Source organism: Trichoderma ghanense (genome assembly GCF_004382785.1).
Source record: "Trichoderma ghanense strain CCMA-1212 chromosome Unknown scaffold_3, whole genome shotgun sequence".
Lineage (NCBI taxonomy): Eukaryota > Fungi > Ascomycota > Sordariomycetes > Hypocreales > Hypocreaceae > Trichoderma > Trichoderma ghanense.
In genome coordinates this window covers 1658694-1685434 of record NW_027395666.1, presented here as the reverse complement: position 1 = coordinate 1685434, position 26741 = coordinate 1658694, and the positions used below count along the sequence as shown (strand labels likewise).

Below are 26741 nucleotides of genomic sequence, written 5' to 3'. Positions count from 1 at the left end.
GGGGGGGGGGGGGGGAAAGGGCTAATCATGTACGAACAGCATCGACAACCAGACCGACGCCCAGATTCAACGTGTCATCAAATCCGAGTTCAAAGACCGCACGGTCATCATGATCGCTCACCGCCTCGATTCCCTACTTGAGTTCGATACCATCGCCGTGCTCGAGGAAGGGTCGCTGGCGGAAGTTGGGGCTCCTGGGGAGTTGCTCATGAGGGGGGGCGCGTTTGCGAGGCTTTACGCTTCTGATAAAACGAACAAGAGGAGGAGTTTTGACGATGTTTCACGAGAGTAGATTTTCCTTTTTGACATGAATGTACGAAGTTTACGAGTAACTACCTAGCATACCTACATGGACAGATGTGGGTTACATCCATGACAGCAGATGGGTTTCAAAAGATGGAAGATCATGACAGATTTGAATAAGAAAGCCGTGTCAAGATATACAGGTTCTATTTCCAAGGACATCTTCAAGCTTCCCATCCAGGTTTCATGACTATCAAATTGCCTACACAGCCCAAGTACGCCTTGCTATTGCTATATGCCATATTAAATCACCCTTGGTATTCGAATAATCCTCCTCTTGCCACATTACCTTACTTTTATATCAACGCAACATATACGTGAGATCAGGAATATCCCCCAACAACCTGGCCACAGTCTCCTCATCCTCCGCACTCAAATCAGGTCGCTCTGCCGGCTGAATAAACGGCACACTAGCAGACCCGTTATGTCCATGGCGAGGAGTGACAGGTTGAGCAACCTGAGGCGGCGTCAATGGTCTCGAGAGTGGACTAGAGAACGTCGGCGTTGAAGGCGTCTTGGCCCCTCGCCTAAAAGGCTTGCTGAGCGTTTGTCCTAGATGCCATGAGAACGGCCTCTTGCTCGGAGCCTTCTCCGTCTTTGGTGGAACGAGCATGGGGCTTTCAACCACCGTCTCGAACTGGAACGCAGACTGGGGAGGAACGCTGTGTCGTTTGCTGGTAGTTTCTTCGTCCTCGGGGAAAGACATTGTAGTGGTCGGCGTAGCAGTCATCATCTCGCCCCAGTCGTCGTCATCCTCGTCTTGATGTATGCTGTAAGTGGGCGGGATGTGGATGGGCGCGGGGATATGCGCCCGAGCGGTATGCGGAGGCGGCGGCGCGAGAGACAGCGATTGTAGAGCCGAGTCCGCCTTGACTTCTTGGGGTGACGGTACTTCTTGCGCATTTCCTTGCGAAACTTCATTGGCCAGAGGATGTCGTGAAACCACTGGCGATGATGGGACGCTGCTGTTCCAACCAAACGACGACCCAGTAGGCGATGCGGCTGCCGAGTGCACCGTCATGGACGAGTTCCTCGAATGCCTCCCCAGGAACTCTCCGATTTCCACCGGCGGTGCTGATGAGTTCCAGTTGAACATGGCCGCACCCGAGCCGCCAAGTCGTCGGCCCAGGACCACGCGCCCAGTAATGGAGTCTTCTTCCATCCATCTCCTCACGGTCTGAGTTGTCTGTTCTCGAATTTGAGACCCAGCCCAGCCGACCCGCACATAATTCTCATCATCTCCCAGATCGTGCTTCCGCATCGACCCAAAGCGGGAGATGAGGTACCATGCTCTGCGCTCGCTGCCTGAAGCAAAGGTGTCGTCGATGATGACATCTGGAACGAGTTCCGGTTCAGTTGTGATGGGTGGCGTGGACGGGAACAAGTCGTCGAGTAGTGTAAGATCAACGGGAAAGTAGATACCCGGTTTGTTTGATGCCCGGGATGGAGCACGTTCCACAGTCTCGGGCGGGAAAGTAGGAGCTGGTACTCCCAGGTCGTCGACTTCACTCACAGCTGGCGCTTTGGACACCTTTTCCTGCGATGCTTGCTGCCAGGCCTGAGACTCGGCAGCGAGTTCAGCCTCAGTGGGCAAGGGGGGCTGGCTCATTTCGGGTTCTGATACCACTGCCGCATCTTCAGTAGCGTGTTTTATCGCTTCGATGGCAGCTGTGGGTTGTTGTTGGTCCTCTACCTCGAACCTCGTCGGGAAGACATTCGCTTCCGATTCTCGGACGCACTCATCAGCTGCCGTGGGAACCTCAGGTTTCTCCCCTTCACGAACTGCATCAAGTGCCGGTACTCCAGCGTCAAGGGAAAGGTCAGGCTGTTCGAGCTGAATCGCCGGAATCACTGCGTCGACAGCCGGCGCTTCCGGCGCGACTCCCGCGTCCCATGAAGCATCTGCACCAATATCCAACGGCGGCACCACGAGGGGCGTACCAATCTTCAACTCTTCCCCTCTCTGCAAACCCTGCTCTTCTCCAAGGCTGATTGCGGAATCTACAGCTCGATCGTCACCCGAGGTCTCCGACGCTCTCCTCTCCCTGGGTTCCCGCTCCTCATTCTCCAAAGTCGTCGTGTCAAGTCGCTTTAGAGCCACCTCTTTCCAGGGATCCGGCGACAGAGACCTCACCGACGGCGCGACCGGCAACGGCTTCAGCCCGGGACTCCTCCCCCATCCAGGGCTCTCCTTGCCGCTCCCACCGCCCTCAGAAGCCGCACCGCCATTCCACCCGCCCCAGGCCTCGTCGTCCTCCCACCCGGCCGGTGACCGCGATCGCGAGGGCGCCGGCGAGCGAGAGCCGCGTCGAGGGAAGAGATGGTCGGCGGAGAAGTGCGCGTTCTCGGGCGCGGCTGGGAGCTCGAGCTTGGCCGGAGAGTCTACAGCCCACGGCGAACCCCACGGATCTTCCATCCCAGGCGACTGGGCATGTCGCGCGGAAAGCGATTGAGCGATTGCGATGGTCGGTGCGAGGCGGAGATGGTATTATTTCGAGCTTGTCATAAGCTGAGTCGTCGTAACATTGCAACTCCGTGCAATTGCGGGCGGTTGTCTAATCTCGCTTCTCCTGGAACGACAGTGTGTCTCCTTTCTCAGGACGAATGGATTGAGCAGCCAGGAGTCTGTTGGATAGATAGTGATGCAATCGACTAGGGCGGAATTCGACGTAGACGGCCTAAGAAATTCAGTAAGATTGCTGCCTCGTCATCACATTACGCAGAGAGCCGTGCGTGCTGTGTCAGTTGAAACAATGCTGAAGGTTGCAGGAGGGAAGAGAAGCAGAAGCTGGAAAGGATCGGTGGACGGACGGGTTCAATCGAGTTTGGTGTCTGCATGTGCTGTTAGCGCACCGCACGGCCAGGGGCGTCTAGGGATCTGCCTTAGCGAATTGCTTGATATTTACAAGCCCCGCGATTTCGCGGATCATCCATGCATGCCCTACAGATCGGAGGCCAAAGTGAGATTACATGAAAGAGAACCGATGGATGCTTGCAGATGACGGAGAATCATGCACAAGACGGTAATTCACCAGGGTGATCCGAAGAGTGTATGAGACGCTATTACGCAGCTCTCAAGATAGAATCGTTTCCCGGCTGGCTACATGTACTCTCGAGATGCGACATGAGCCCAAAACTATGGCATCAAAAAGGTCTAATATACGGAGTACAGCACCGCCAGTTATGCGAATCAGTCCCAGCCCAAAGCTCACAATAAGCTCGGGAAACCCCAAGGCAACCGGGATGCCCTATCATCGTCCAAAGAACGCCATGCTAAGCTGATTTTCGTCAATCGTAACGCAAAGAATAAGACCAGCGGAACCCTTCCAATGAGAGAGCATCTCAGAGTGTAATCTCATGACCGGTTTTCAACTCCCATTCCTTGGTTCGACCGGTGCCCTTCTTCTCCGCGACATGTTCAATTGTGTTCTTGACTTCCAGCCGTGAGGCTTGATCCTTGAATTGGTGGAAGATGAAATCGACAATGCCGACTTTAGAGAGAGCCTTGTTGTCCAGGATGGCCTTCTTGACGTCGTTTAGAAGCTCAGGCTTGACAAGCTTCCCGGGCGCTGAGTTGGAGCCACCAGCGCCTCCCAAAGCGGCAAAAGCGTTCGCAGGGGCAGGTGGTGGAATCTTGGCATCGTCCTCGGTTTTGATAGCCTTTGGTGCTTTGCCCTTGGCAGCCTTGGCAGGCTCAGGTTCCCAGTATTTGGCGGAAAAGGGATCAATGCCCCACGACTGCTCGAGTCCTTCTAGAGAGATGGGTTAGCCGAGCCTCAAACGAGCCAAAACCAAGCAATAAGAAATCTCACCATGGATAAACTCCATCTTGTTCTCGCTCAATGCCAAGACTGCCACTTTGCGGCTCTGGTTCTCGAAGCAAGGGCCTGTAATGTCCGGCTTCAAGGTGTCGGCAAACACTCTCCTAGAGAGTCCGACATCTTCGGAATCATCAAGGAAACCGTCCATATCGTCTTCATCATCTAGCTCCTCTTCCTCATCCTCCAGGTCTAGATCCTCGCCCTCTTCCTCATCTTGCCACTCAGCCTCCGAGTCGTAATCGTAGTCGAGCGGTAGTCGACGGGACATTGACCTCCTCGCGAGTCTCTGCATGTTCCCTTTGCCGAGCACAAAGGGTTTGAAAGTGACGGTACCGTAATATGGTGGCCGCACATCTTGGGAAAAAGCAATCACCTTCAGAGGGATTTTCTTTAGACCCGTTTGGACCTCTGTGAAGATCCTGCTAGAATCTGCACTGCCCATAGTCGCTGAATCTTGTGTAGCCTTGTAAGCCATCTCCATGAGATGACGGACCGGTTGGTGTAGCTTGCCACGGCGGGCGGGAAGAGCCGAAAAGGAAAAGGCGTTTACAGGGTCGAACTTGGGCGGAGCATCTTCGCTGGCCTGGTTCGCGATATAGTCGTCGAGGTTTTTGGATTTCATCGCCCGGGTTGCCTCATCCATCTGAGATATCGCCGGTGCTAGTTGAGTGTTGTCTTTGACGAAGAACGGCTGGAACATCTTTGAGTATTCCGACACTGTTGGCTTCTCCTTGGCCGCTGATGAATTGGCCTTTGCGGGGCTATTCTCTCTCGTCGCCTCTTCTCCGTCGGCGTGCTTGGGCATGCTGGGGATTTTGAAAAAGCTGCCGAGGGTCTTCTGACTTCGAGCCTTTCGCTCCAGTTCCTCCTCCTTCTTTCGCTTCTTTTCGGCCTTCATTCGATCCTCTTCTTCTTTTAGTTTCCGCTTCTCTTCCTTTTCTTTAGCTCGCGCCGCTTTCTCTTCCTCTTTCTTTGCCTTCTCTAGAGCCTTTTCCGCGGCCTGCTCCTCACGTTCTTTCTTTTTCTCGGCAAGTTCCTTCTCCCGCATCTCCTTCTCAGCCGCCGTGAGGCGTTTTCGCTTGGCTGGTGGATTCATGTCTGTGGCGGGTTTTGAGTCTGATGTAGCCGCTCCCGAGGATCCTTGGGTCTCAACCGCCGTTGAGGGTGATGATGGCGGTGGCAGGTCACTCTCTGCGTCTGGGCGGCCCGGCGATGACAATGGGGAAGAGAGGGGTGCTAGATGATGTCAGTGATTCTCCTATCCTTCTTGGAGTGCAGCAATTGTTGTATGCGGCAATGTGCTCACAATCATTGTCCGGCTCTTGAATGTCCACAGGCGAAATGTTCTTAGCATCTTCCAATGGATCAAGCTTTGCCGATTCCGCGGCGAACTCGTTATGCGTCCTCTTTCGACCCGAGGACTCGAGGTCTCTTGCGTTGTGTGAGACCTCGAGCAGAGGCATTGTCGCTGCTATTGTAACTAGAATGCGTGTACCCTTCACTGCATGGTGTTAGAGGCTGTTTATTAGCAGTAGGGGAGCCCTGGCGTTGCTCCCATCTGCATGCAGATAAAGGAGAGGGGCACGTTCAATGGGGAGGCAGGGAAGTGGATCTTACCGAGAAATTGAAGCAGGAGGCGGCGAACAGACAATGAGAACCGAGGGGCTTCAACTCGGGATTTTGAACATGGAAAGACAATCGAAGGAGACGCTTGCAGGCTTGCAGCGAGGGTGATGACAGGGCAGTGCTTTCGAAGTTTGAGGTGAGTCGTACAGAAATTGGACCAGTGGTTAGTGTGAGGTCGCGACTGCTCAAGTCGCGTTAATTTGGCGCTTCCCACTTTTGACGCGTTAATCGGTGTGGAGAGAGAAGGAACGAGCTGCCGCGGCTAAAGACCGGGATTACTAACGAGGGTCTGGTCTTCAATGAAGGCAGGCCGCCTCTCACAAGGTTGAACATGCACGGCTGAACAACTTGAAAGTAGGTATCTTCCTTACAGAATGAGGCCTTCGTGATGTAGTTCAGTTTCTGCATGCTAAGAAATACCTGAAGGTCTCAAGGGACTTGTATTCTGTGGTACCAATTGTGATGTTATGCTCCAAGCTGGACAGGATGTCTTGTTGTACAAGCGAATCACAATTACATGGAATCTCACGCGATACACAGAGATCTATTGATGACAGGAACTCGAATGCTGAATCCCGATTGAAGCAAAGCAGGATGGATGTTAACTACTGATATCATATCAGCGAATAATTCCTGCCGTTTGTCTGCGAGTTGGCCATGCCTTAGAGGTTGGAGTTGGCCAGGTATGCGACCGCTTCGGCCGATCAATGACGACAGACCTGCCAAACTGATTCATGCAAACAAAAGCAATCCGACGTTTCAGAAATCATCACACACACACATGGATAAATTGCTGTCGAGACATTCACCCGCCGGGAAAAGAAGAGGATTACAAATTATCCATTACGTCATATGGTCTTGTTTCCTTCAACTGCCCTGAGAAGGGCACATCAACTGTAACTTTTTCTCCCGTCTCCTTTCTCTACCAATCCACTCTCCAATCAGTGGCCTCGCTCAACCAGCAAGCTTAATTCCAGTAGCGAAGGTGTAATGTAATACAAAGTAAACAAAAGTAAGGCATAGAAAGAGCCCGTGTTGGCGACAGCGCCGCCGCCCTTGCCCAAATCGATATCAACGTATCCAAACGCCGAACAATGCAGGTAGAACAATTATAAAAGAAGGCGGATAAAAGACAAAAGGAAAAGGCGCACAAGCGATCGGAAGGCTGTCGTTTCTGGTGAGGACGGTAGTATTCGAGGATGATTAAAGGGTAACGAATGGCGGGCAGATGAGATGGCGTCGTGTGTTGTCGCATGAGAATGATAGAATGTATAGGACAAATATTGATGTAAAGGATGTGTGACATGATGATGTTTAATCGGGGTTGGCAATGTAGAGGCGCTGGGACGTAAGGGTAGCTGTTCGCTCGTCGACGCTTCCTCGTCTCTTGAGCTCCTCGGGAGACTTGACGCTCTTTTCTCTCGTCAAGGCGGAGTGCATCAGCGACTTGCTCGCAAGTCTAGGGGGCGCTCCCAGCTCGCCAACGTTGTCTGCGCGCTCAGCGCTGCTTCCACTGTGCGTGCTCCGGGCTGTGCCGCTAGCACCGTCATCGGTAATTGGTGTACCGTCTTCTGGCTGCTCAACCAAGCTGCCAGCTCTCTCGGGCGTGTCTCCGGGACTCCATCGCCGGCCGCTCTGGGACCCGGTCCCGGTCACAGTGCCTCCCGAGGACCTGTAGGAGACGTTGCGGCGGCTGCTGCTGCCTATGCTGCTGCGCCCGCTGCTTCCCGTCCGGCGGTGGTGCGAACGCGATGCGAAATCCTCCTCTCCGCTGCTCTCGCCCTCGACTTCGGTGGCACTCAGTCGCATGGGCACTCCTCCCACGCCCACGTGGTTTTCATTGGCGTACCCGACAACAGGCGTCTTGCCGTGATGCCGGATCTTGGCAGCGACCTTTGTGGTTGCGCTTATGCCCGTGCTCGTGCGGCCACCCGACGAGGAACCAGCTGAGCCGCTTGCTCGGTTTCCCCCGCTGACCTCCAAGTTGGCGCGCATCTTGGCCGCCCGCTGCTGGGCGACCAACCGAGGGTCCTCATACTGGGCGCGATCGCACCAGACCGTGGCCTTTTGCTTCCGCAAGAGGGCCACATAGCCCGACGCCTGGGGCTGTCCGAAGGAGCGGTTGGAAATGGAGCGTCGCAGATCCGAGTTGGACGATGTTCGGTAGGCGGCGGCCGGCTGTGCGCTCGAGTTGCTGAAGGTGCTCACGGAGGGCGATCGCCGATTGAACTGTTGGGTCGACATTTGGTGCGAGTGAAGCATGGGCGGGGGATGCTGTTGTTGCGGCGGAATGACGGTGGACGATGTTGTTCGCGTGCGGGAGTGGCTGTAGATGCTGCCCGGGTCCATATTCCTGCCCGGAGAGCAGTGGCCTGAAGCAAACTCTTCCCTTGCTCGGGCGAGACCGGGAAGAGGCTGTCGGGAGGGAGAGACGAGGGCGTTTGGATTGTCGTGCGCTGTCGGCGGGGAGCAGGTCCGCGGATCGAGTCTCCGCGGCACAGTCCCGAACTGGCCGATGCCCTTGGCCGCGAGACTCTGCAGGCGGCAGTAAACAAGAACAGTAAGATATGTACCCAAGTGCAGCCAGAAAAGACACGCGGAGCAAGTTGAAGGGCTGCGGCGCAGATGATATGAGGTATGATATAATACGACCCAAGAGGAGGTCGAAGGAAAAAGGTGGGAGGGAGGGTGAGATATTTGATGTGACCTTGGCGGGCGTGGAGCCTTCCAGGTTGCAGTGAAATGCTCCCGGCGGATTTAGCGCTGCAAGTCCCACTGCAGAGCCTAGAATGGTTCAACTGGACGGGTTCTGGGCAGCTGAAGCGCTAGCGGGCCTTGGAGAGGAGGGGGGGAAGAGGCGGGAACCTGAACGGCTTGCAGCAAAAGGGCCTGGAAGCTGGAGGCAAAAGGGCCAAGGGCCAGTGCCGGAGCCGGTACCTGCACGTCGGTGATGACGGCACCGGGGCTGATGTACATGTCATGGGCTCGGCGAATTGAACAGCAGTGGCGTCTTGGCTCGAGTTGAATGAAGTGAACATCAGAACGTCCGTTCATAGGTACGATTCACAACTTGCCAGGCCCGTCTCTTGGACTGCTAGTATTAGGTACCTGACATCACATACAGATCCCGTCATGCGCAGAGAATTGAGGCATTCACTGACTGGACTTGACATGCACAAAGAGTTGGTTAGTACTTGTTCACTGGACAGCCTGCCAGACATTCATCTCCAATGAATCGAGATGGAAGAGATTGAGCACAGAGTGAGTGTGGCCCCCCTTCCCTTCGCTAGCTGCCCGAATGGTGAGAAACATCTGCAGCCCACGCGAGATGGCCCGCTCGAACCATGGCGTGTTTATTAGCGCTGGTGAAAAGATTGCTAGTGTTGAGCTTACCTGGCGGATGGGAACAAGTGGGCAATTTGAATTCGGCATTTTGATGGGACAATGGCAACTTCTTGTGGAAGCAGACAGAAGTTGATTGACAGGGGAGGGGCTTTAGGCGATGACGATGATGCATCAATTCTGAGCGTGGCATCCGGCTAAGACGCTACGGCACTACAGAGCGATGCAGATGAGTTGAACCCGCGAGTAGAATGTAACAGCACTTCCGCACCAAGTATTATTGAAGAAGCGTTTGGCGATCGAACAGCTCGTTGGCGTGTCCATGCAGCTTGCACAAAAAAAGTTGCCGTCCGTCCTAAGCCCTGTTCACATTTGGGCTTGAAGCTTCGTTTCATGCCACGTTTTCCCCCCAATCTCCAGAGCAAATCACCAAAGTTTCAATTCCCGAATAGGCGCAATTTCCCCTCCTCCGGGTCCTCCTTTCAAAGCAAGCATTCACCCCAGAAACCAAGGGGCCTCTCTGATTAAAGGCCATTGCAGCGTCCCGCGCCGTGTTTCAATCCATGGCATTGCAAAAAGCTGCCAAGAATCGCCAAAGTCCATCCAAATACGCCTCGGTTGCTACGTAGCAGCCCATCAGGGTTGTGAAATCTGCCTTGCCAAGCAAGGGAGTCGGCCATTTTTTATTGTGGTTCTCGCCGTGTTCCCTCTCTTCAGTGGACCGTCGTGCAGCTAAACTGGAGAGCCCACTGCTGATGTCACCGGCATCGCCGGGAATGAAGAGCACCACGATTCCACAATCTCCAGTCGTTGAGCCAGAAAGAGGCCGTACAGGTCCGATAGCAGTGCCGTTGCACAAGGTTTCTGTAGCACCGGCTCTTGCTTTCCCCCTCTTTCCCAACCGCCTGTGCGAGTAAGAGTGTTCGTACCTGGATCTATTTGATCTCGTCGTCTCCCGGCTCTCGCCGGCAGATTTAGCGGCGCATCGGAGCATCTAGGAGCGAACAAATGGGCATCTTACTCGTACGGTTTCTGCGGCACAGTCAGCTCCAGAGAAGAAGCTCTCCGAAGAACGCCAGCGACGCACGGCGTGATGCTTTTTTCGGCCTCCTCGTACTACGGAGCATTAATAGACTTTTTCGCAGCGGCCATTTCGTCGGCACGACATGACACGGGCCGCCCATTGTCGCTACGCCGAAGACATGATTGATAGTCGTTCGTGCTGTCGAACCAGATTCCAGGCCAGATTGCAGCCCAGCCATTGCCTGGCGCCGTGCCCATTCCTCTGGCAGAGCTCGGGGTGAGACCGACCTTGCGCGTGTGGAGAGGATTACAGAGAGAAGCTCGACAATCGTGGAGATGAAATCTCACACCAGCGGGGCCGCAGCCTTTGTGTCTCTCGCATCACACAAATGACATACGATGCGATGAGACCGACTTACAGCCCTGAAACACATCGTTCACATTGCTCTTCTCGCTGCCTCAGATTCAGATTGAAACAACTTGGCATTGGTCTCCAATCTCGAGATACCTTGGGCTCTGCAGCTACATGACCTGTCCATCAGTGCACCCTTCTCACGAAGCACCACGTCCAAGTTCAACCGCAGTCGCCTTCAACGCCGGCGTCGACGATGCTCCATCGCACAGAGAGACCATCGTCCGTTAGCTGATGAGCATGCGGTGCCGCTCGGTTCGACCAAGCTCTCTCCCACTCCATCGCTAATGCACGAACTTCCCTGTTTGTTCCCATAAAAATCCTCCATCACTTCTCCGCAATCGATGCGCTGCAACGGCATCTTATCACACTCGTCTCCTCCACTCGCTTCCACCTCTCCATGGGCTCCACGGCCAAATTACTATGCATTGACGTAATCCATTTCTGTCGAATTGACAGCTGCCAGATGGAAATCGAGCGACCGGATAATAAGGCACGCTGCATTGCATGGCGCCCGTCGGAAAGCTTTCCAGAAGCCGTTGCAGCCGAAGGCAGTCCGCGGATGGAGCTTCAAGAATCGCAAGCTTGTCGACGGAGCACATACACCATTGGCTGTGTCACTCTATCGGACAGTTAATGTTGAGGAAAAATTATCATTTGCCAAGCCAACATGCTCTTCTATCAAATTCCGCCATTCCAGTTCCTGACGCCGCCTTATGAATTCCACTTCGAGTGGGATGAACCTCCCATCTTAGCATGGATAGGTTCCTTAATACACGCCAAACTCCGGCTTGATTCAAACCTTGACCAAACACCTACCTGATGACCTACACCTTGGCATCTCATCTGAATCAAAGGCTGGACATGATGCACCTGTTTGTTAGGAAGGGAGAAATGAATCCTGTCATTGGTCAGTTCCTTGGTCCGGCCGGCCCGGTCTGCTTGTCAGCACACTTGCGTTGACATTTGCTGCAAAGGCTATCGATCACCAAGGCAGCCCCCTCTGCGAGCTTTGGGCATTTTGTCGCAACAAGAGACGCTCCGGGACTCAGTCGTTCTAGGTCCCATTCGAGGCACGAGTCGATTTCGAGTCCACCGGTGGGCACGTAATGTCCCAGTCGGCCTTGGGTGAGGTTCTTTGGGGGCGGACGCTGCTGGGGGCATGTGGTGCTGGCCGCCTTGCAGTCTGGGTTCCTGCACGGGCAAAAGTGGTACTGGATCTCGGCACGACACATTGTTGATCCCGACTTCTTTGGGATTGATCTGTTGACTAGGTAATTGCTTATCTTCTCTTTTATCTGCCCTTGTGATTGCTGGTGCTTGCTGATGGGGTTGGTGTTGGTTGGAATGGGAGATTGCGACCCCTGCCTGTATCCTCATGATGCCTCGATTCCACGGAATTTTATATGCATCACAGAGCCGCAAGAGCCGAGCATGCGGTAAGCAAACGAACAGTCCCGCCCTGTCTGCAGGTGTTCAAAGGCGAACGTTTATGAAGCAAACAGTTGCGGCACAAGTTGTCGCTGCTCGCCGCTCATCTATCCGTGCGGTGCTGCCCCTGTCCAACTGAACAAGATGAAGCTGAGAGAAGTCAGTGGCGCTTTGGGGGCGGCGACATTCGGCGGACTCAGGGGGGCCAAATTTGAGAGGACGCTTTTTGGCGCCGTGATCCCGCCAGAATCAGCAAGTAATCGCCCACCGCTCTTTGGGCAGCAAAAGGAGGCTGTTTCGTATATATTCAGCCTTTGGTAGCACGAGGGTTTGCGAACCGGCGCCCCAAGAGTGCAAGCCATCAACAACAGCAGCAGCCAGAACAAGCGGAACACGCATCCAAGACCTATTATAGACTAATAGGGATTGGAAGCACGCAGTTCATCTTTTTCTTTCTTTCATCGTCTTTTTCCGTTCTAGTGCCTTGACGTCAACCAGGTCTGCATCTGCGTCAAGAGAAAAAAAGAGCGGGGCGCGCGAGACATCCCCAAGACAGCGGCACCGCACGTGTCTCAGCGGCGGACTCTCACAGGCCCATCTCGCATGAATCCCATTCCTGTGCCTGGAAGCTTGTGCAGCTGAGACACCCGTACCCGTACCTTTTTGCCTTGCCTCGTCTTGCCTTGCCGACTATCCAGGGGCCAAGCCCAAGGAGGGCAAGCCAAGAAGCGAGCAGTAACGACAAGAAAGCTCTTGGCGGACGAATTGCAAGCCCCCGGGCCGACAGTTGTTGTGTTTTCATGTCGCCCCCCTGCGCCGGGCCTGGCGAATCTCGTCCTTTGTGTTGCGAAGTTTCGATCGATATAGTGCAGTGCAGCCCCCCGGTCAAGCAAGGCGCAAAGGTGGAAGCTGCAGATCGAGGCCGTGGTTGTGGTCGAGGTTGAACCATGAAGTTCGCAAAGGAGCTCGAGCGCGAGGCGGTTCCTGGTAAGCACTTGTCTTGATGCCGGCATTGGCTTGATTGGCTGCCGTCTTTGGTGTTTTGCTGAAGATTTCCCCTTGCATTGCTTCCTTCTTGTTGGTCTTTTCTGCTTCTTCCTGTTCCTGTTCCCTGTACCTGTTCCTGATCCTGTTCCTGATCCTGATCGGGTTCTTGTTCCTGTTCGTTGCCACCACCAGCAAATACTACCTACTGCAAGGAACAAAGGCATCAAGAAGGGGACTACTGGCAAACCATTGCATTGTGCACCCACCCAAACGTTCATATTGCTGACTAGTCATTTCTTCTCTTCTGTGTCACCACCCAGAATGGCGAATCAAGTATCTCAATTACAAGGCTGGCAAAAAGTACATAAAAGCCGTCGCCTCGGCCATCCAGAGAACCTCCGGCTCGACGCCTCGACTCATCAGCTCACGCCGTCCTCCGTCCTTCTTCGCAGTCGCAAGCCCTCACGAGGAGCCGTCCGCCTACCCTCCGTCTCGCCTCGAGCCCAGCCGACAGCCTGAGGGGACTCCGAAAATCTCGAGATGGCCTGGTCACTCGGAGCCGGTCTCCATCGCAAAGAGGGCAGAAGGCGATGCCCTGAGCGGTGAGAACAACGGTTTGCAGTATGGAAGCTTCGTGCCCACTCCTCCTGCACACCCGCAGTCGCCCTCGCAAGAGGCCCTTCGCGGCGCCCACGATGACAGCCAGCAGGAGGAGAGTGAGAGCAGCCACAACCGCAATCAGAGCATTGGCAACGACGACGACTTTGAGCTTCCTGCTCCCGCGATACATACAACATCATCTTCACCGGGTGGCAAGCGGATTCTCAGTCCTTCAATGAAAAGCGCTCGCTTCGACTTCCACAGGTCATCATCATCGGGCCCCCTGAGCTCCGGGACGCTGCCGAAAGACAGTGCTCAAGAGGGACTTGCCCGCATGTCTACCGCCAGAGAGTCAGCTCGGATATCAAGCCTTCCACGTCAAAGCCTTGACCTAGTGCGGGAGAAAGAACAGCAATTCTACGCATTCCTCGACTCAGAACTAGACAAGGTGGAGACATTCTACAAGAAGAACGAGGATCGAGCCGGGGAGCGGTTGGCGATACTGCGAGAACAGCTCCATGAGATGCGCAACCGACGCATACAGGAACTATCCAACGAGAGAGCGAATAGCTCTCTATCCCGGTCGTCTCACCACAAGGTCGACGAGAGCAAACCCGATCGGTCATTTAGCTGGATGCATCCGCTCAAGAATAAGATATTCCCACTAGGACCGAACTCGAAAGCCTTTCAGGATATGCAGCGCACGCCGCATCTCACAGGTGGCGGCAGGGCTCCAGAGGATCGCATGGACTATGTCCGGCGGCCAGAAAACGACGAGGTTGCGTATAGGACAGCAAAGCGCAAGTTAAAGTTGGCAATGCAAGAGTTCTATCGCAGTTTGGAGCTTCTCAAGTCGTACGCTTTGCTCAACCGCACCGCCTTTCGAAAACTCAACAAGAAGTACGACAAGGCTGTCAATGCTCGGCCGCCGATGCGCTACATGAACGAAAAGGTCAACAAGGCCTGGTTCGTCAACAGCGATGTTCTCGAAGGCCACATCAAAACTGTCGAGGATCTCTATGCCCGGTACTTTGAGCGCGGCAACCAGAAGCTGGCGGTGGGCAAGCTGCGCAAGATGAATAAAAAGCCCAAGGACGAGTCGGGTAGCTCGTTCCTCAATGGCTTTTTGATCGGCACTGGCGCCGTCTTCACCATCCAGGGCCTCGTCTACGGCGTTCAGCTGCTCAATGACGATGATCCAACAGTTCGTCTTCAGACAAGCTACCTGCTGCAGCTCTACGGCGGCTATTTCCTTATGCTCATGCTCTTCTCGTTGTTTTGCATCAACTGCTACATTTGGCTGCAAAACCGAGTCAACTACCCCTTCATCTTTGAATTCGACCACCGCAGCCAGCTCGATTGGCGTGAGGTCTCTGAATTTCCCTCCATGTTCCTCCTTGTCTTTGGGGTCACCATGTGGGCCAACTTCAGCAGATATGGTGCCGATACCATGTATCTTTACTACCCAGTCCTTTTGATTGGCCTCACTGTCGTCATCATACTATTCCCTGCCCCTGTGATGGCTCACAAGAGCCGCAGATGGCTTGCATATTCTCATGTCAGTACCTCATGCCTCTCCTTATCCATTCAGCCCCTGATGGAGCTTGCCGGTCTCAGCAATGCTAACCAACAACAGTGGCGTCTTCTCTTGTCTGGGTTTTACCCTGTAGAGTTCCGTGATTTCTTCCTTGGGGACATGTATTGCTCCCTAACATACTCCATGGCGGTAAGTCGATATTCCACCGGCCGACCACCACCAGGCAGTAGCTGACTGAAAGTGCAGAACATTGAGCTATTCTTCTGCTTGTATGCAAATCATTGGCATAATCCTGGGCAGTGCAACTCGACCAGCTCCCGCCTCCTGGGATTCCTGACGACACTCCCTGCCATATGGCGCTTTCTCCAGTGTATTCGGCGTTATAGAGACACACGCAACATATTCCCCCATCTGGTCAACTGCGGCAAATATACCGCCACCATACTATCCTACACGACCCTTTCCATGTACCGCATTCACCAGAACAAATCCGACCTCGCTCTGTTTGTGACTTTTTCGACTATCAACGGCATATATACCAGTAAGTGACTCCTTTTTTTGAGCCAGTGCAATACCTTCTAGTGTGCTAACAAGCGACTTACTCAGGCATTTGGGATCTTTTTATGGACTTTTCCCTACTCCAGCCCCAGAGCCGACATGCCGCTCTCCGCGACATCCTGGCTCTAAAGTATCGCTGGGTCTACTACGTTATCATGGTTGTTGATCCCATACTTCGATTTTCGTGGATTTTCTATGCCATCTTCACCCACGACCTCCAGCATTCCACCATTGTCTCGTTCCTGGTGAGCTTCTCGGAAGTCTTCCGCCGCGGCATATGGTCCCTCTTGCGAGTGGAAAACGAGCACTGCGCCAACGTAGCGCAGTACAAGGCCTCTCGCGAAGTCCCTCTCCCCTACCAAATCGAGCCCCTGCTGGAGCGTGCCAGCAGCGAATCCAGCCCCACGCTGGCACCTCAAGGAGAAGAAGAGCGCCCAGAAGAGCGCCAGCAGCCACCACGACCGCAGCCATCGGAGCAGCAGCAGCAGCAGCAGCCCGGCTTCTACGACTCCGGGAGCTCGACCGCCGTTGCCGGGCCTCCCAGCGGGGGCTTCCGGCGCCGAGCCGAACAGATCGCACCACGCATCACCCGAAGCTTTTCAAAGATATTGGCCGAGGCGCACAAGCAGGACTTTGAGAAGAAGCGGAAGCCCGCCGAGGGAGCCGGCGACGGCGCCGGCGCCGCTGGGCAAAGCGACGAATTTGATGATGATGACGACGATGACGACGATGACCCCGACGGCGGCAGCTTGTCGGCCATGCGACCTCATTCTGGGGATGCAGCTTGATTTGTTTGATTTTCCAACATTTTCGAGGCGGTTTTTTTTTCTTTTTTTTTTTTTCTTTTTTCTCTTTTCTTCCTTTTTTTTTTTCTTTCTTTTTCCACATTTTCGTCGAGAGCGCCTTTTTTTTTTTTTTTGCTCTTCCTCTTTTCTCAGAGCATGTTGTCTCTTGATGCATAGCATAATCCCGAAGCCCTACCGTACCCGCAAAGTGCAGCAAGTCAAGGCGGCTGTGGAGAAAACCTTGGATCTGATTCGGCAGACTTACGCAAGGATCAGTTCTTGCGAGCTGTTAGGGACGAACATCTTGGATCACCGGCTGCCTTCGCGACACGAGATCAAGCGAACTGCATAACGAAGCTGGATTAATCGCACTAACTAGAATGTGTGCTTGTCTGCGAAAGAAGAAAAAGAAGATCCTCCACTATTACGGCGCTGTCGAGGGCGATTGAAGAATAAGAAATGAAACACTTTTTGAAGTACAAAAAAGAAGGAAGAGTCATTCTTGGTTAGTAACTGTGCAGTCTGGGCAAACTGAAGAAGAAATTTGCATAAAGGGTAAAGACAGGTAAAGAAAAGAAAAGAAATAGGCAACATTGTCAACACAAATAGAGTCCATGTTCTCTGTCATGATTCGGGTTAGTAAAGCCAACGGGCCATCGCCTCGAAGGATCAGTCTATGGTCTCCGGCGTAAGGGCCCGCTAACGGCTCATCATGAGAGTGTGGGTTCGCATGCGTTGTCAATGGTGTATCTCAGATATCAGAGTCGTCGAGTCCGGTCCGGGTCCGTCATCCTGATCAAGCTTCGGCTTCGGCTTCGTCTCGGTCTTCAAGAGCTGACGAGTCGGCGGTTGGCTGATTGCGATTCAGCAACGCCTTGAATTCAGTCCTTGAGCGAAAATTACCAGGGTGAAACATGAAGATTGCAGGATGCGGATTCTGGCTCCTAACGTCTGTTTCTTCTCAAACTCTGAGGCCGGAAGGGTCTTTATCGTCATACCAGACCACCCATCTGTTGAGAAAGAGGGACTGCTTCCTGGTTGTCATTTCCTGGAACTTTGTCAACAAGGCTTGATAATCCCGAAACTCGCGAGAGATGCTTTGGAGTCTGTCTTTATATGGCCACCTCTTTTCGCGTGAGAGGCCCTCCCATGGTGCTACTGGCCAGTCATGGTAGGTCGCATATCGCACATACATCTCCTTCACCATCTCGTAGGTAAAGGATTCCGGCAGTATAGCAATAAGCTCTTGCACTTCGAAGCTCTCCCATAGAGTGCGAAGGCGCGCTTCTCGAATGGTCATATGCGTGCTCTTTTGCGTCTCGCGGCCCCTGGCGAGGGCCTGCCACCCATTGTCCTCTGCTGTCTGTCTGCCTTTCGCGAGACCCGGCCACCCCTGCTCTTTCTGCGTCTGGTGGCCTTTCTCGAGACCCGGGTACCCCAGCTCTTTGCTCCTCTGGCTGACCTTGAGAAGCTGTGGATAACCTCCCTCCTTGTTGATTCGGCGAGCCTTTTGAAGTGCCGGATGGCCGTTCTCCTTCTGGATCTGGGCTTGCCTCATAAGATGGGGCCAGCCTTTTCGCTGCTAGCACCTGACGGGCCTTGACAAGATTCGGGTAGCCAGCGTCCTTCATCGCCTGGCGGCCTTTCACAAGGCCAGGGAAGCCATTCTTTGTTTGTGATTCGCGGCCTTTTGCGACATTCGGGTACCCTTGCTCTTTCTGTACCTGATTGGCCTTGACAATACCTGGATACCCTCTCTCCTTGTGCGTCTTGCGGCCCTTTTTACGAGACCCGGCCAGGCTGCCTCCCTTTGTGTTTTGCGGCCCTTTGCGAGATTCTGGTAGCTGTTTTTTTTTATTGGGAGTGGCTATCAAGAACCCCAGCTTGGCTATCCAGCATCCCCAAGTTTATACATATAGAATCCACACGCTGGTAAGAGTTTTTTTTTAGCTACTTTATCTATATAATCTCCAAGAACGCTTATACTGAGATTAGAGGAATGTAGCAAATAGTAGTAGAGAGTAGAATCTCTTATCTAGTATTAGCAGCAGCAGCAGCAGCAGAGAATAGAATTCTTATCTAGTATTAGCAGCAGCGGCAGAGAGTAGAATCTCTCATCTAGTATTAGCAACAGCGGCAGAGAGTAGAATCTCTCATCTAGTATTAGCAACAGCAGCAGCAGCAGTAATTTAGATGCTAATTTAACGGGATGCTAGATAGCCAAGTTGGGGTGCTGGATAGCCGCTCCCTTTAAAAAGAAGGGAGCGGCTATCCAGCACCCCAACTTGGCTATCTAGCATCCCAGCAACCTAATGATCCTTACCACTGCGACTAATATCATAAGATAAGAGAGTCTACTCTCTGCTACTATTATTATATTCTTCTAGTCTTAGTAGAGAGTCTACTCTCTGCTACTATTATTTATATTCCTCTAGTCTTAGTAAAGAATCTACTCTCTGCTACTATTATTATATTCTTCTAGTCTTAGTAGGAGCTGCTATTAATCACTAGTAGGTAGAATATAAAGAATCTCCTGCAACTTTCTATCCCTATATATATAAACTTGGGGTGCTGGATAGCTAATCTGGGGCGCTGGATAGCCATTCCCTTTTTAAATAGCCCAGGCATGGAGGCTTGATAGCAGGTCCCTCTTTCTATGGCATCTCGCGGCCCCACCTCCACGAAGACTCGGGTACCCCAATCTCTTTCTGCACCTGGAGGCCCTTTTTGCAACCTGGCCATCCTCTCTCCTTGTTGCTTTTGAGGGGCTTTGCGAGAGCCTTTTCTTCCACCTCTCCAGTGACGGGCGGGAGAGCCTCTGGGCCGACCTCACAGAAAACAGATCACTGTGTCTTGACCGGGATGCTCGCAATAGCTGCTATAGCATTCTACACCATATCAGTAAAAACCCCTCTGGACACAGTAGTGCCATATATAAAAGCGCTACCATGTGGTACGACGAAGATAGGTTGCCTGACATGAGGTGTCTTCTTCTGATATGCGACGTGGAAAAATGGCTGTTGGTTGAACATGGTAGGACCATTGAGTCGCACTTTCGTAAGAGATGTGCTCTGGTCGTTTTGGCAGACACTTGTTGAATACTTTTCCTCATTCTGGGGATGCAGCTTGATTTTTTTTTTTTTTTTTTTTTTTTTTTTTGTTTTTTTTGTTTTTTTAAGAGCGTGTTTATCCGTCTTATGATGCATAGCATAAACAAGCGGGTGAGTGGGATGGACGAAGTGAGGCATTCGCAGTCCAGGGGCGATACCCCTTATTTTCTGGCGGCATTGTCCAGAGTACGTTGAATCTGCAGGAGTTGTCTGTACGACAAGATTAGACTGAATATTGGGAAGAAGGACAATGATAGGGTGGGGGTTATATATATATAATCCATATGGAATATATAACTGTTGCACCAAGAGCCACGAGGAGTCATAGCGGTTAACCACGTACACAACAGCCCCATCCCATTCTTGCGAGTGTCTATCCGTTGTATTAAGGTAATGGGCGCCACGCCTTCTAATCCCATCCACGTGGAATGTATCTTGTAAATCTTCCCAAATCAAACACGCTCCGTTCTACTCCGTACATTATTCGCACCACGTATAGTATCTGGTATAGCCCACCCCACCCGAGAAGAGAATCCATGCCATTACTCCCATTCGGCATCAACCTGCTCCCAAAAATCAAGGAAACCTTTGAACAATTGCACGCCCAGTCCTGGATCTAACGCACCACAGGTTGCGCGTATTGAATGCATTGAAATTTGGGGGAGGCCTGCGTCTGCCGTTTTGCACCCCATGGCGCTCGACAGCATGGGTCCCACGGTGCCGCCGCTGCGGGAGTCGTTTCTGATCTGGAAGTTCTGCAGCTTGGCGCCGCAGAGGTCGGCGACGCGGTGCAGGATGGCGGAGGAGACGGCGTCGGTGGTCATGTGGGCGTTGCTGTCGGTGCAGACGACGAGGCCGACGTTGAGCTTGGGGATGTGCTCGGGGAGGTAGTTGCCGAGGAAGTTGGGGTGGCCGGCGTGGGAGACGTCGGCGGACAGGAGGAACGACTTGGCAAACGTCTGGCCGATGAGACCGGGGCCGTAGGTCGTGGGGTTGAGGGCCTCGACGATGCGCTCGACCGTCAAGGGGAGGAAGTTGCCTCGGGCGCCCTGTCTCAGCAGCGAGCCGACCTCTTCGTCGTCGAACAGGGCCACCAGCTTGATGTAGCTGTCCGAGTCCCGCTCCGTGGAGTGGAGAAGACCGAGGAGTGCGGACCACGAGCACAGCTTGTCGTCGATTCTTCCGGCGGTGATGAACTCCTTGTCCAGGCCGAAGACGGTGGCGGGCTGGGAGTCGAACAGCTCGAGCTCCCAGTTGACAATGGAGTCGTATGATGTGATGCCCAGCTCCTTGGCGATGAGCTTGACCAGCTTTGGCGGCTGGTTGTTGACAAAGGAGCCGGGAGAGCCAAGCAGCTCGGAGTTGGAGCCGTCGGAGCTGTCCAGGCCAATGATGGGCACCGCCTGCGTCTCCGGGTTGTTCTGGCCCATCATGCCGACGCCAAAGTGCGGCGCCAGCGTGGGGATCTTTGCAATGGGCCAGTCCAGCTGGACAAGCTTGCTGGAAGTCTTGCCCGTCTTCTCATCGCGCACAATGACGCGGCCGCCAATGCTCAGGTCTCGATCCCACCACGTCTGGTTCAGGGCGCCGGCATAGGGGGCGACACCGAGCTGGACGTAGCCGGCCGCGGTTGGCTTCTTGCTGACAGGCTTGAGTCGGGCTGTCAGGGCGTCGATATGGCCGGCGATCATGCCGACACCGCTGCCAGGCTTGTAGGACTTGCCGACGGCAAAGGCGATGATGGAGCTGCCGTTGCGCGTAACCCAGTACTTGCCGCCGGGCTGGATCTTGTCGGCCCAGGAGTCGCGCGCGGGGAGCTAAGAGGGTGGTATCGTCAGCTTCTTTGTTCCGTTTGTTCTGCACACTCAAAAAGCCGTCACGGGCGCACATACCTCTACGTAGCCAGATTGGCGGAGCTTCGTCTTGAAATACTCGACGGTATGGAAGATGGTGGGATTCTCGCGCAAGAAGTCGCAAAAGGGCTTGGTGAAGGCCTCGGGCTTGAGATCCCGTACGGCGCACAGCCTGCAGGCGTTGTCGGTGTCGACATGCCAGTTGACCTGGCAGACCTCGCTGGGAGACAGCTTGGAGATGCAGCTGACGCAGGCGCGGTTGTCGAGAGGCGGGCGGCCGTCCATGTCTGCGATGACGAAGTGCTTGGAGGCGCTCAGGGCGGGAGTCGGAGCAAACGAGACAGAGGCAGAGGCAGAAGCTGAAGCAGAGGCGGAGGCGGAGGAGGCGGAGGCTGACGCAGCCGTGGAGAAGGGAGAGGAGGAGCCCTGGGCCTGAGGTTGCGCTTGCTGTCGGAGAGCAAGGGAAGAAGGAACGCGCCGTGTCATGGTTGCGACGAAGACGGGAGCAAAGCAGAGTACCGTAAAGCAGACGTGGAGGAGAGGGCGGCGTTTTATCAAGATGCGAGACGGGGAGGGGAGAGACGGAGAGGTTGGGGATGATGGAGGTCAAGGAGATGCGCGCAAGTCCCCCCAGATGGCGCAGCAGATAATGGAAACCGGGGTAGCAGCTCCGATAAGCCACGGGCCCCTGGGCGGCGCTAAGGGGGAGTGGCCTATCGGCGGCTATCAGGGGAACTATAGCGGACAAGGCGCCATAAGATGGCCGGGATAGAGCACAACGACAGGTACCTTGCATGGATGCCTTGGTAATGACGGGAGAGGTGATGACGATGGCGGCAGCCACGTGAACAACTTACCCAAGACACCTGGTATGACAGCCACTTTCAAGACAAGTTCTGAGACGCTGTACCGGAGTCCATAGAAGTGGACGTGGTACAACTCCTCGCTGATTCTTTGCTTTCCACGATACCAATTGCTCCAGAGGCTGCCATTGACAGCAGGTAGTCACTACAAGATACGCTACTGAAGGCCTTGGAAGAGCGAGGGCTACCCGCGGTTCTGTTCACAGCCGATGGCCATTGGTTGAGTGTGCTCCTCCTGAGCAAAGCCGTTGTCAGCAAGCAAGGATTGAGGAGTTCCAACACATGTGCTCGTCCTTATATCAATGGCGACTCAGAGAGCAGAAAATATGAGAGATTAAGTCGTGTATTACTATATAAATTAAAACATTACTTTATACGCCCCTATGCTCTGGGCAACACCGAGTATTGTAACGTAAACACCATGATTATGTTCATCGCTTCGAAATGCAAATCAGTCAAGTCAAGTCAACCAGTCGTGCTAAGCTCCCGTACATGCTGCGTGCGTTGATGATGGGGGAGACCACCACTCAAAGCCATATTCCAGGACACGTCTAAGGTCCGTACAGGCTCCAGTTGATGGCGGCAACGTCGGGGTAGCAGTCGGTGTCAATGGCAAACTTGTGGCTCGAGTAGGAGCCGGCAGGGAGCGACTCGAGAGTGGCACACTCGGGCAGCAGGCGGACGGGAGCACAGCCGGCAGGGATGTTCTTCTCGACCTGGCCGCTGGCGCTGATGGTGGTGGCGGCCTGCTCGACGACGAGGAAGTGCGTGCCCTGGTAGTAGGCCAGGGACTCGTTGCAGACGACGTACGTCTCGGGCAGCAGGAAGCGGTAGCCCTCGGGGAACTGGGAGATGGCGACGCCCTTGGTTCCGAGGCCGCCGTTGGCGCGGGCCGTGGACAGGGTCGCGGAGCCCTCGTCCTTGACGAGCGAGAAGCCGTAGGGCGAGAGGGGGGTGCCCTGGTCGGTGATGAGCGTCGAGGCGCCGAAGCGGTAGTCGGCGGCGGTGCCGTTCTGGTACCAGATGCTCGGGTTGTTGTCCTTTGTGCCGAGGCCGACCTGGTTCAGGCCGGCGCCGACGTGGATGGTGTTGATGTAGAGGTTCTGGATCGAGGGCGTGAAGTCGAGGGCCTTGTCGGTGACGTTGACGACGAGGCGGAAGCCGGTCGACTGCATGGTGGGAGGATAGTTGGGGACGATGCCGACGGGAGAGGCAGCGGCGGCGCCGACGAGGGCGAGGACAGCAGCAGAGGCGAGCATCTTGGTTGTCGTTGTTGATCTGTGAGGTGATTGAGCGTGTTGTTCTTTGTCTGTTTGGAGCAGCAGCTGTTGGGTGAAGAGCGAGTTGTCTCTGGATCGTCAAAGACGGGCGATGCTGCGAGCTTATATACATACCTGATCGGGCCCTGGATCGCTTTCTTTGTCGTCCTCTCTCCTGTGCAAAGTACCGACTCCGCAAGCATCGGAGAATTGGCATTGGATCCCACGTTGCCACTCTCAACCCACGGACAGCAGCTTCCCCTCGCCGGCAATCCCCAGCATCTCCATTTGGTCCATCATCCCCATCGACCTTGCGAAGCTCAGCGCCATCGCGCATGACCAGATGCCAGCGAGTCGCTGCTAACCTGTTGGGAAAGGCCCTTGGCTCCAGGCGGCTCCGGGGGCTAGAGGCGCCCTAGCCTGGACCCCCAAACTGCCCTAAATTAGTCCCCTAGCAGCGCCATAGTTGTTCCAGTATGCGAGGCTGGCTGGCAGCAAAATGCCGGGCACCATCTCCATGATCGGCAAATATCCCTTGGCATCGTCATGCTCGTATTCAGTCGACATGGGCAGGCTTTTGTCCAGTCTCTTTCCTCGTTGGGGAAATTGGTATTCAGGCTGTCATTTTGTTCCCCCGAGGTGATATGGAATGACACGACTTTTGATTCCAGAATATCAGGGTCTTCTTGGGTGAGTCTGACGAGTCGACTCTGATCTGTACCAGATGCGCAAGGTCAGGCAATCTGCAGGTGCGAAAGATTATTATCCCCAGTCTCAGCCGCAACTTCATCTTGCCTTGCCCTCTCACCTTCTCGATGCGACCTCATCACGGCATTTTTATGTAATCCAGCGCCAAGGTCCGGAATGGCAGCTGTCTCAAACGGCAACGCGATCCGGCTCAGCTGTACCCAAAACACGTCAAGATCGCCCTGTCACCCGCATCGCCGTCATCAGCCGTGTCCCTTGCTTGCTTGCTTTCCCCCCTTCTCACCAGCATGGAATCCAGTCTGCACAGCCTGCTTCAGCCCGCTCCAAAGATGCAATCAGCCCTCTTACGCTTTTTCTTTTAGTTTCTGTTCCACTTGCTTCGTATTTGTTCCTCGTCCCTTTTCAAAGGCAAATTGGAACGATTCCATGCAACTACACGGGGTTGACAGGGGAGAGTCCTGATGTCAGTTTGATTTGTCTGCTGACGGAGCCCATGCTCAGTGTCTCAACCCAGAGCCCAGCTTCATCGTGAGGCCTCGTGGCGGGGCCGTCTGGTGTTGCCTTTCCTGCCCTGCATGAGCAAACATAAGACACCCGCCGTTGAGGCCGTTACGGACTCAGATATGTCTCAACCTAATAAGTGTTCAAGGATCATGCTGCTTGCGGCCCATCCGATTGGCTTTGAAGGAGACCAGCACGCATTCTTCTCTCAAGCAAAAGCTGCTCAAGTAAGCCGCCGACGAGAGCGTCTTATGTCCGGCATCGCGCCGCTGCCCGATCGACTCCAGTAGAGAACCGGAGACCCTACGGAGTGTGCCATCACAAAATCGCTTCCAGGATCCGTCGATTCCTTTCCTGCTTGTACTGAACTATCTCGTATTGCGGCAACAAGGGAACGTTACTCGCCCGACGACTCTTCCCATCGCTACGGCTTGCTCCATCCATTCTAGAACCATCACGATATCCCGTATTTGGTGTTGTGCGTCGTTTCACATACAGCACTCGATGAGCTTTTGTCCTGAGCGATCCACCATCGCTAGTATTACTGGTATTGTCAAGAACGCGCAAGGTTTGTCGGGATCTTGATTCCGCCAAAGTAGACGAAGCATGCATGCAGACTGATATTTCTTCCGGGGCGATGCCACCGTTGATACGCCTCCCGTCTTGGCCATCTTGAGCTGCAGCTCCTCCTGCATTGCCGGAGTCATCGCTGCCCAGCAGCCGACATGCGCCGCATCCATCGGAAGATATCCATCTGGACAAGGAATACCGCAGATGGTCCGGCCCTTGCTCTTCCGCCGCTGCTGCAGGCATTGCAGCCACGGTTTCTTGGGACGAGAGCCGACAATACGAGGGGACCCTTGGATCGGAGCAAGCGAACGAGGGACCCTTGCCGTCCGAGCGAGGAGACCAACGACGACGGTTTGTATGTACAAGCAGCCGATTGTCCGCTCGTCTTCTGGCTATTCTGCCCCCCGAGGAGCGGCTATCCGTGCATGATTTCGTCAAGCCTGCTGGAATAGGGCCTTTGTTGCGAAATACTGACAGTTTGCCGTGGGAATTGACAGGTTGGCAGCCGTGCACACACACCGCTGTTTTGCGGCGTTGATACTCCCTTTTTTGACCAACGTAGTGGCTTCATTCGAAATATGGATGACTGTTGATTCCATATCTGATCCACTGGTTCAGGGTGATCGGTAAGACGAGTCGTGGAAATCGGATATTGGTGGTTGAACTGCTCGGAGTGTAGGGTAGCAAGAAGCAAGAACGAAGCCCGCAGCAGCGATATAGGTGGTTTCCAAGTCTAGAAATCCACTAGACGTAACCGTAGATCACTTTGTAGGGGCTGTATTTGGGTTATGTACAGTATTCATCTAGAAGATTTCCAGATCGAAACAATTTTGGTAACCAGGTTGGTGGGAGGCGATCTGATACTACATGCGCTTTGAGTGTGGTGGTGCTTGGTTCAGAACACTGGTAGATACCGAGTCCTCACGTTGCTACAGTTGCTCGGCTCTCCGAAGGTGAAGGGACGGTATGTGATGAGAAGGAAGCCTTCTGGTGACAATTCATACGACGTCGTGTGATCGATTTACGAGCTTCACATCTCGGTCACATCACGATCATAACTCTCGGCTTGTACTGTGTTGCTATCGGAGGGCACAGCAAAGGAAACACTGAAGGAAAACACGACGTCCTCGGCGAATACACAAATGGGATCCTCTCACAACCTCAAAATGGACAATCCGAAGCACTGATTACAGCGACACAGAGGGCATCACGCAGCAAGATCCTGCAGGAGGACAGAGCCGCAGAAGCGAAGCGGAATGACTCGACGGCAACAACGGCTTCGTTTTGCGTCCAAGACAGAAAGTGCAGGTGCCCATCACTTCCACAGAAGGGCACTTTATTCGAGCTGTCCTGTGCTTGTCATTCGTTTGTCTCGTTCGTATTTCGGGAAGATCATGATACCGCCAGGTCGAAGGGGGCGGTATGCCAGGGTATGCTTGGGCGTCAGTTCGT

At 54.0% G+C, this 26741-nt stretch overlaps 11 protein-coding genes across 11 annotated transcripts in view; 2 read left to right on the top strand and 9 right to left on the bottom strand.

The window, feature by feature from the left end:
* CCMA1212_003886 (uncharacterized protein) overlaps positions 1-42 on the bottom strand; it is a gene marked incomplete at both ends in the record, with an annotated part of 1465 nt that extends 1423 nt beyond the window's left edge. The window contains one exon of the mRNA XM_073701215.1: positions 38-42. Coding sequence (XP_073560646.1) covers positions 38-42 — 5 coding nt within the window. The remainder of the gene's footprint in view (positions 1-37) is intronic.
* The window catches only part of CCMA1212_003885 (Multidrug resistance-associated protein 1), a gene marked incomplete at both ends in the record, with an annotated part of 5625 nt that extends 5333 nt beyond the window's left edge, over positions 1-292 (top strand). The window contains one exon of the mRNA XM_073701214.1: positions 53-292. Coding sequence (XP_073560643.1) covers positions 53-292 — 240 coding nt within the window. The remainder of the gene's footprint in view (positions 1-52) is intronic.
* Positions 293-604: 312 nt separating this feature from the next.
* Positions 605-2719, bottom strand: CCMA1212_003884 (uncharacterized protein; the record flags this gene model as incomplete). Its single annotated transcript, XM_073701213.1, has 1 exon — positions 605-2719. The coding sequence occupies one exon, from the start codon at positions 2717-2719 to the stop codon at positions 605-607; it is 2115 nt and encodes a 704-aa protein (XP_073560644.1).
* Positions 2720-3645: 926 nt separating this feature from the next.
* CCMA1212_003883 (Chromatin assembly factor 1 subunit rlf2) lies at positions 3646-5687 on the bottom strand (the record flags this gene model as incomplete). The annotated part of the gene is made up of 3 exons (XM_073701212.1): positions 5431-5687; positions 4116-5360; positions 3646-4055 (listed from the first exon to the last, which is right to left on the bottom strand). The coding sequence occupies exons 1-3, from the start codon at positions 5585-5587 to the stop codon at positions 3646-3648; spliced, it is 1812 nt and encodes a 603-aa protein (XP_073560641.1). The 5' UTR covers positions 5588-5687.
* Positions 5688-7064: 1377 nt separating this feature from the next.
* Positions 7065-8099, bottom strand: CCMA1212_003882 (uncharacterized protein; the record flags this gene model as incomplete). Its single annotated transcript, XM_073701211.1, has 1 exon — positions 7065-8099. The coding sequence occupies one exon, from the start codon at positions 8097-8099 to the stop codon at positions 7065-7067; it is 1035 nt and encodes a 344-aa protein (XP_073560642.1).
* Positions 8100-9648: 1549 nt separating this feature from the next.
* On the bottom strand, positions 9649-10549 carry CCMA1212_003881 (uncharacterized protein). Its single transcript, XM_073701210.1, has 3 exons — positions 10535-10549; positions 10210-10403; positions 9649-9997 (listed from the first exon to the last, which is right to left on the bottom strand). Exons 2-3 carry the CDS (start codon positions 10352-10354, stop codon positions 9825-9827), a joined length of 318 nt encoding a protein of 105 aa, XP_073560639.1. The 5' UTR covers positions 10355-10403; positions 10535-10549; the 3' UTR covers positions 9649-9824.
* Positions 10550-11505: 956 nt separating this feature from the next.
* CCMA1212_003880 (uncharacterized protein) lies at positions 11506-11907 on the bottom strand (the record flags this gene model as incomplete). Its single annotated transcript, XM_073701209.1, has 1 exon — positions 11506-11907. One exon carries the CDS (start codon positions 11905-11907, stop codon positions 11506-11508), a length of 402 nt encoding a protein of 133 aa, XP_073560640.1.
* A 998-nt stretch (positions 11908-12905) lies between these two features.
* Positions 12906-16428, top strand: CCMA1212_003879 (uncharacterized protein; the record flags this gene model as incomplete). Its single annotated transcript, XM_073701208.1, has 4 exons — positions 12906-12945; positions 13266-15271; positions 15329-15623; positions 15689-16428. 4 exons carry the CDS (start codon positions 12906-12908, stop codon positions 16426-16428), a joined length of 3081 nt encoding a protein of 1026 aa, XP_073560120.1.
* A 793-nt stretch (positions 16429-17221) lies between these two features.
* On the bottom strand, positions 17222-19631 carry CCMA1212_003878 (uncharacterized protein; the record flags this gene model as incomplete). The annotated part of the gene is given in 5 exon segments (XM_073701207.1): positions 17222-17362; positions 17393-18004; positions 18015-18203; positions 19122-19253; positions 19335-19631. The coding sequence occupies 5 exon segments, from the start codon at positions 19629-19631 to the stop codon at positions 17222-17224; spliced, it is 1371 nt and encodes a 456-aa protein (XP_073560119.1).
* A 446-nt stretch (positions 19632-20077) lies between these two features.
* Positions 20078-21874, bottom strand: CCMA1212_003877 (Vacuolar aminopeptidase 1; the record flags this gene model as incomplete). The annotated part of the gene is made up of 2 exons (XM_073701206.1): positions 20078-21352; positions 21428-21874. 2 exons carry the CDS (start codon positions 21872-21874, stop codon positions 20078-20080), a joined length of 1722 nt encoding a protein of 573 aa, XP_073560118.1.
* Positions 21875-22802: 928 nt separating this feature from the next.
* Positions 22803-23510, bottom strand: CCMA1212_003876 (uncharacterized protein; the record flags this gene model as incomplete). The annotated part of the gene is made up of 1 exon (XM_073701205.1): positions 22803-23510. The coding sequence occupies one exon, from the start codon at positions 23508-23510 to the stop codon at positions 22803-22805; it is 708 nt and encodes a 235-aa protein (XP_073560117.1).
* Positions 23511-26741: the final 3231 nt, after the last annotated feature.

Coding starts and splice junctions, on each gene's coding strand:
- CCMA1212_003881 (XM_073701210.1), bottom strand. CDS start 10,354: ATGGCTGGGCTGCAATCTGGCCTGGAATCTGGTTCGACAGCACGAACG. Junction 9,998..10,209: donor AAGTCTATTAATGCTCCGTA/GTACGAGGAGGC, acceptor TTACTCGCACAG/GCGGTTGGGAAAGAGGGGGA.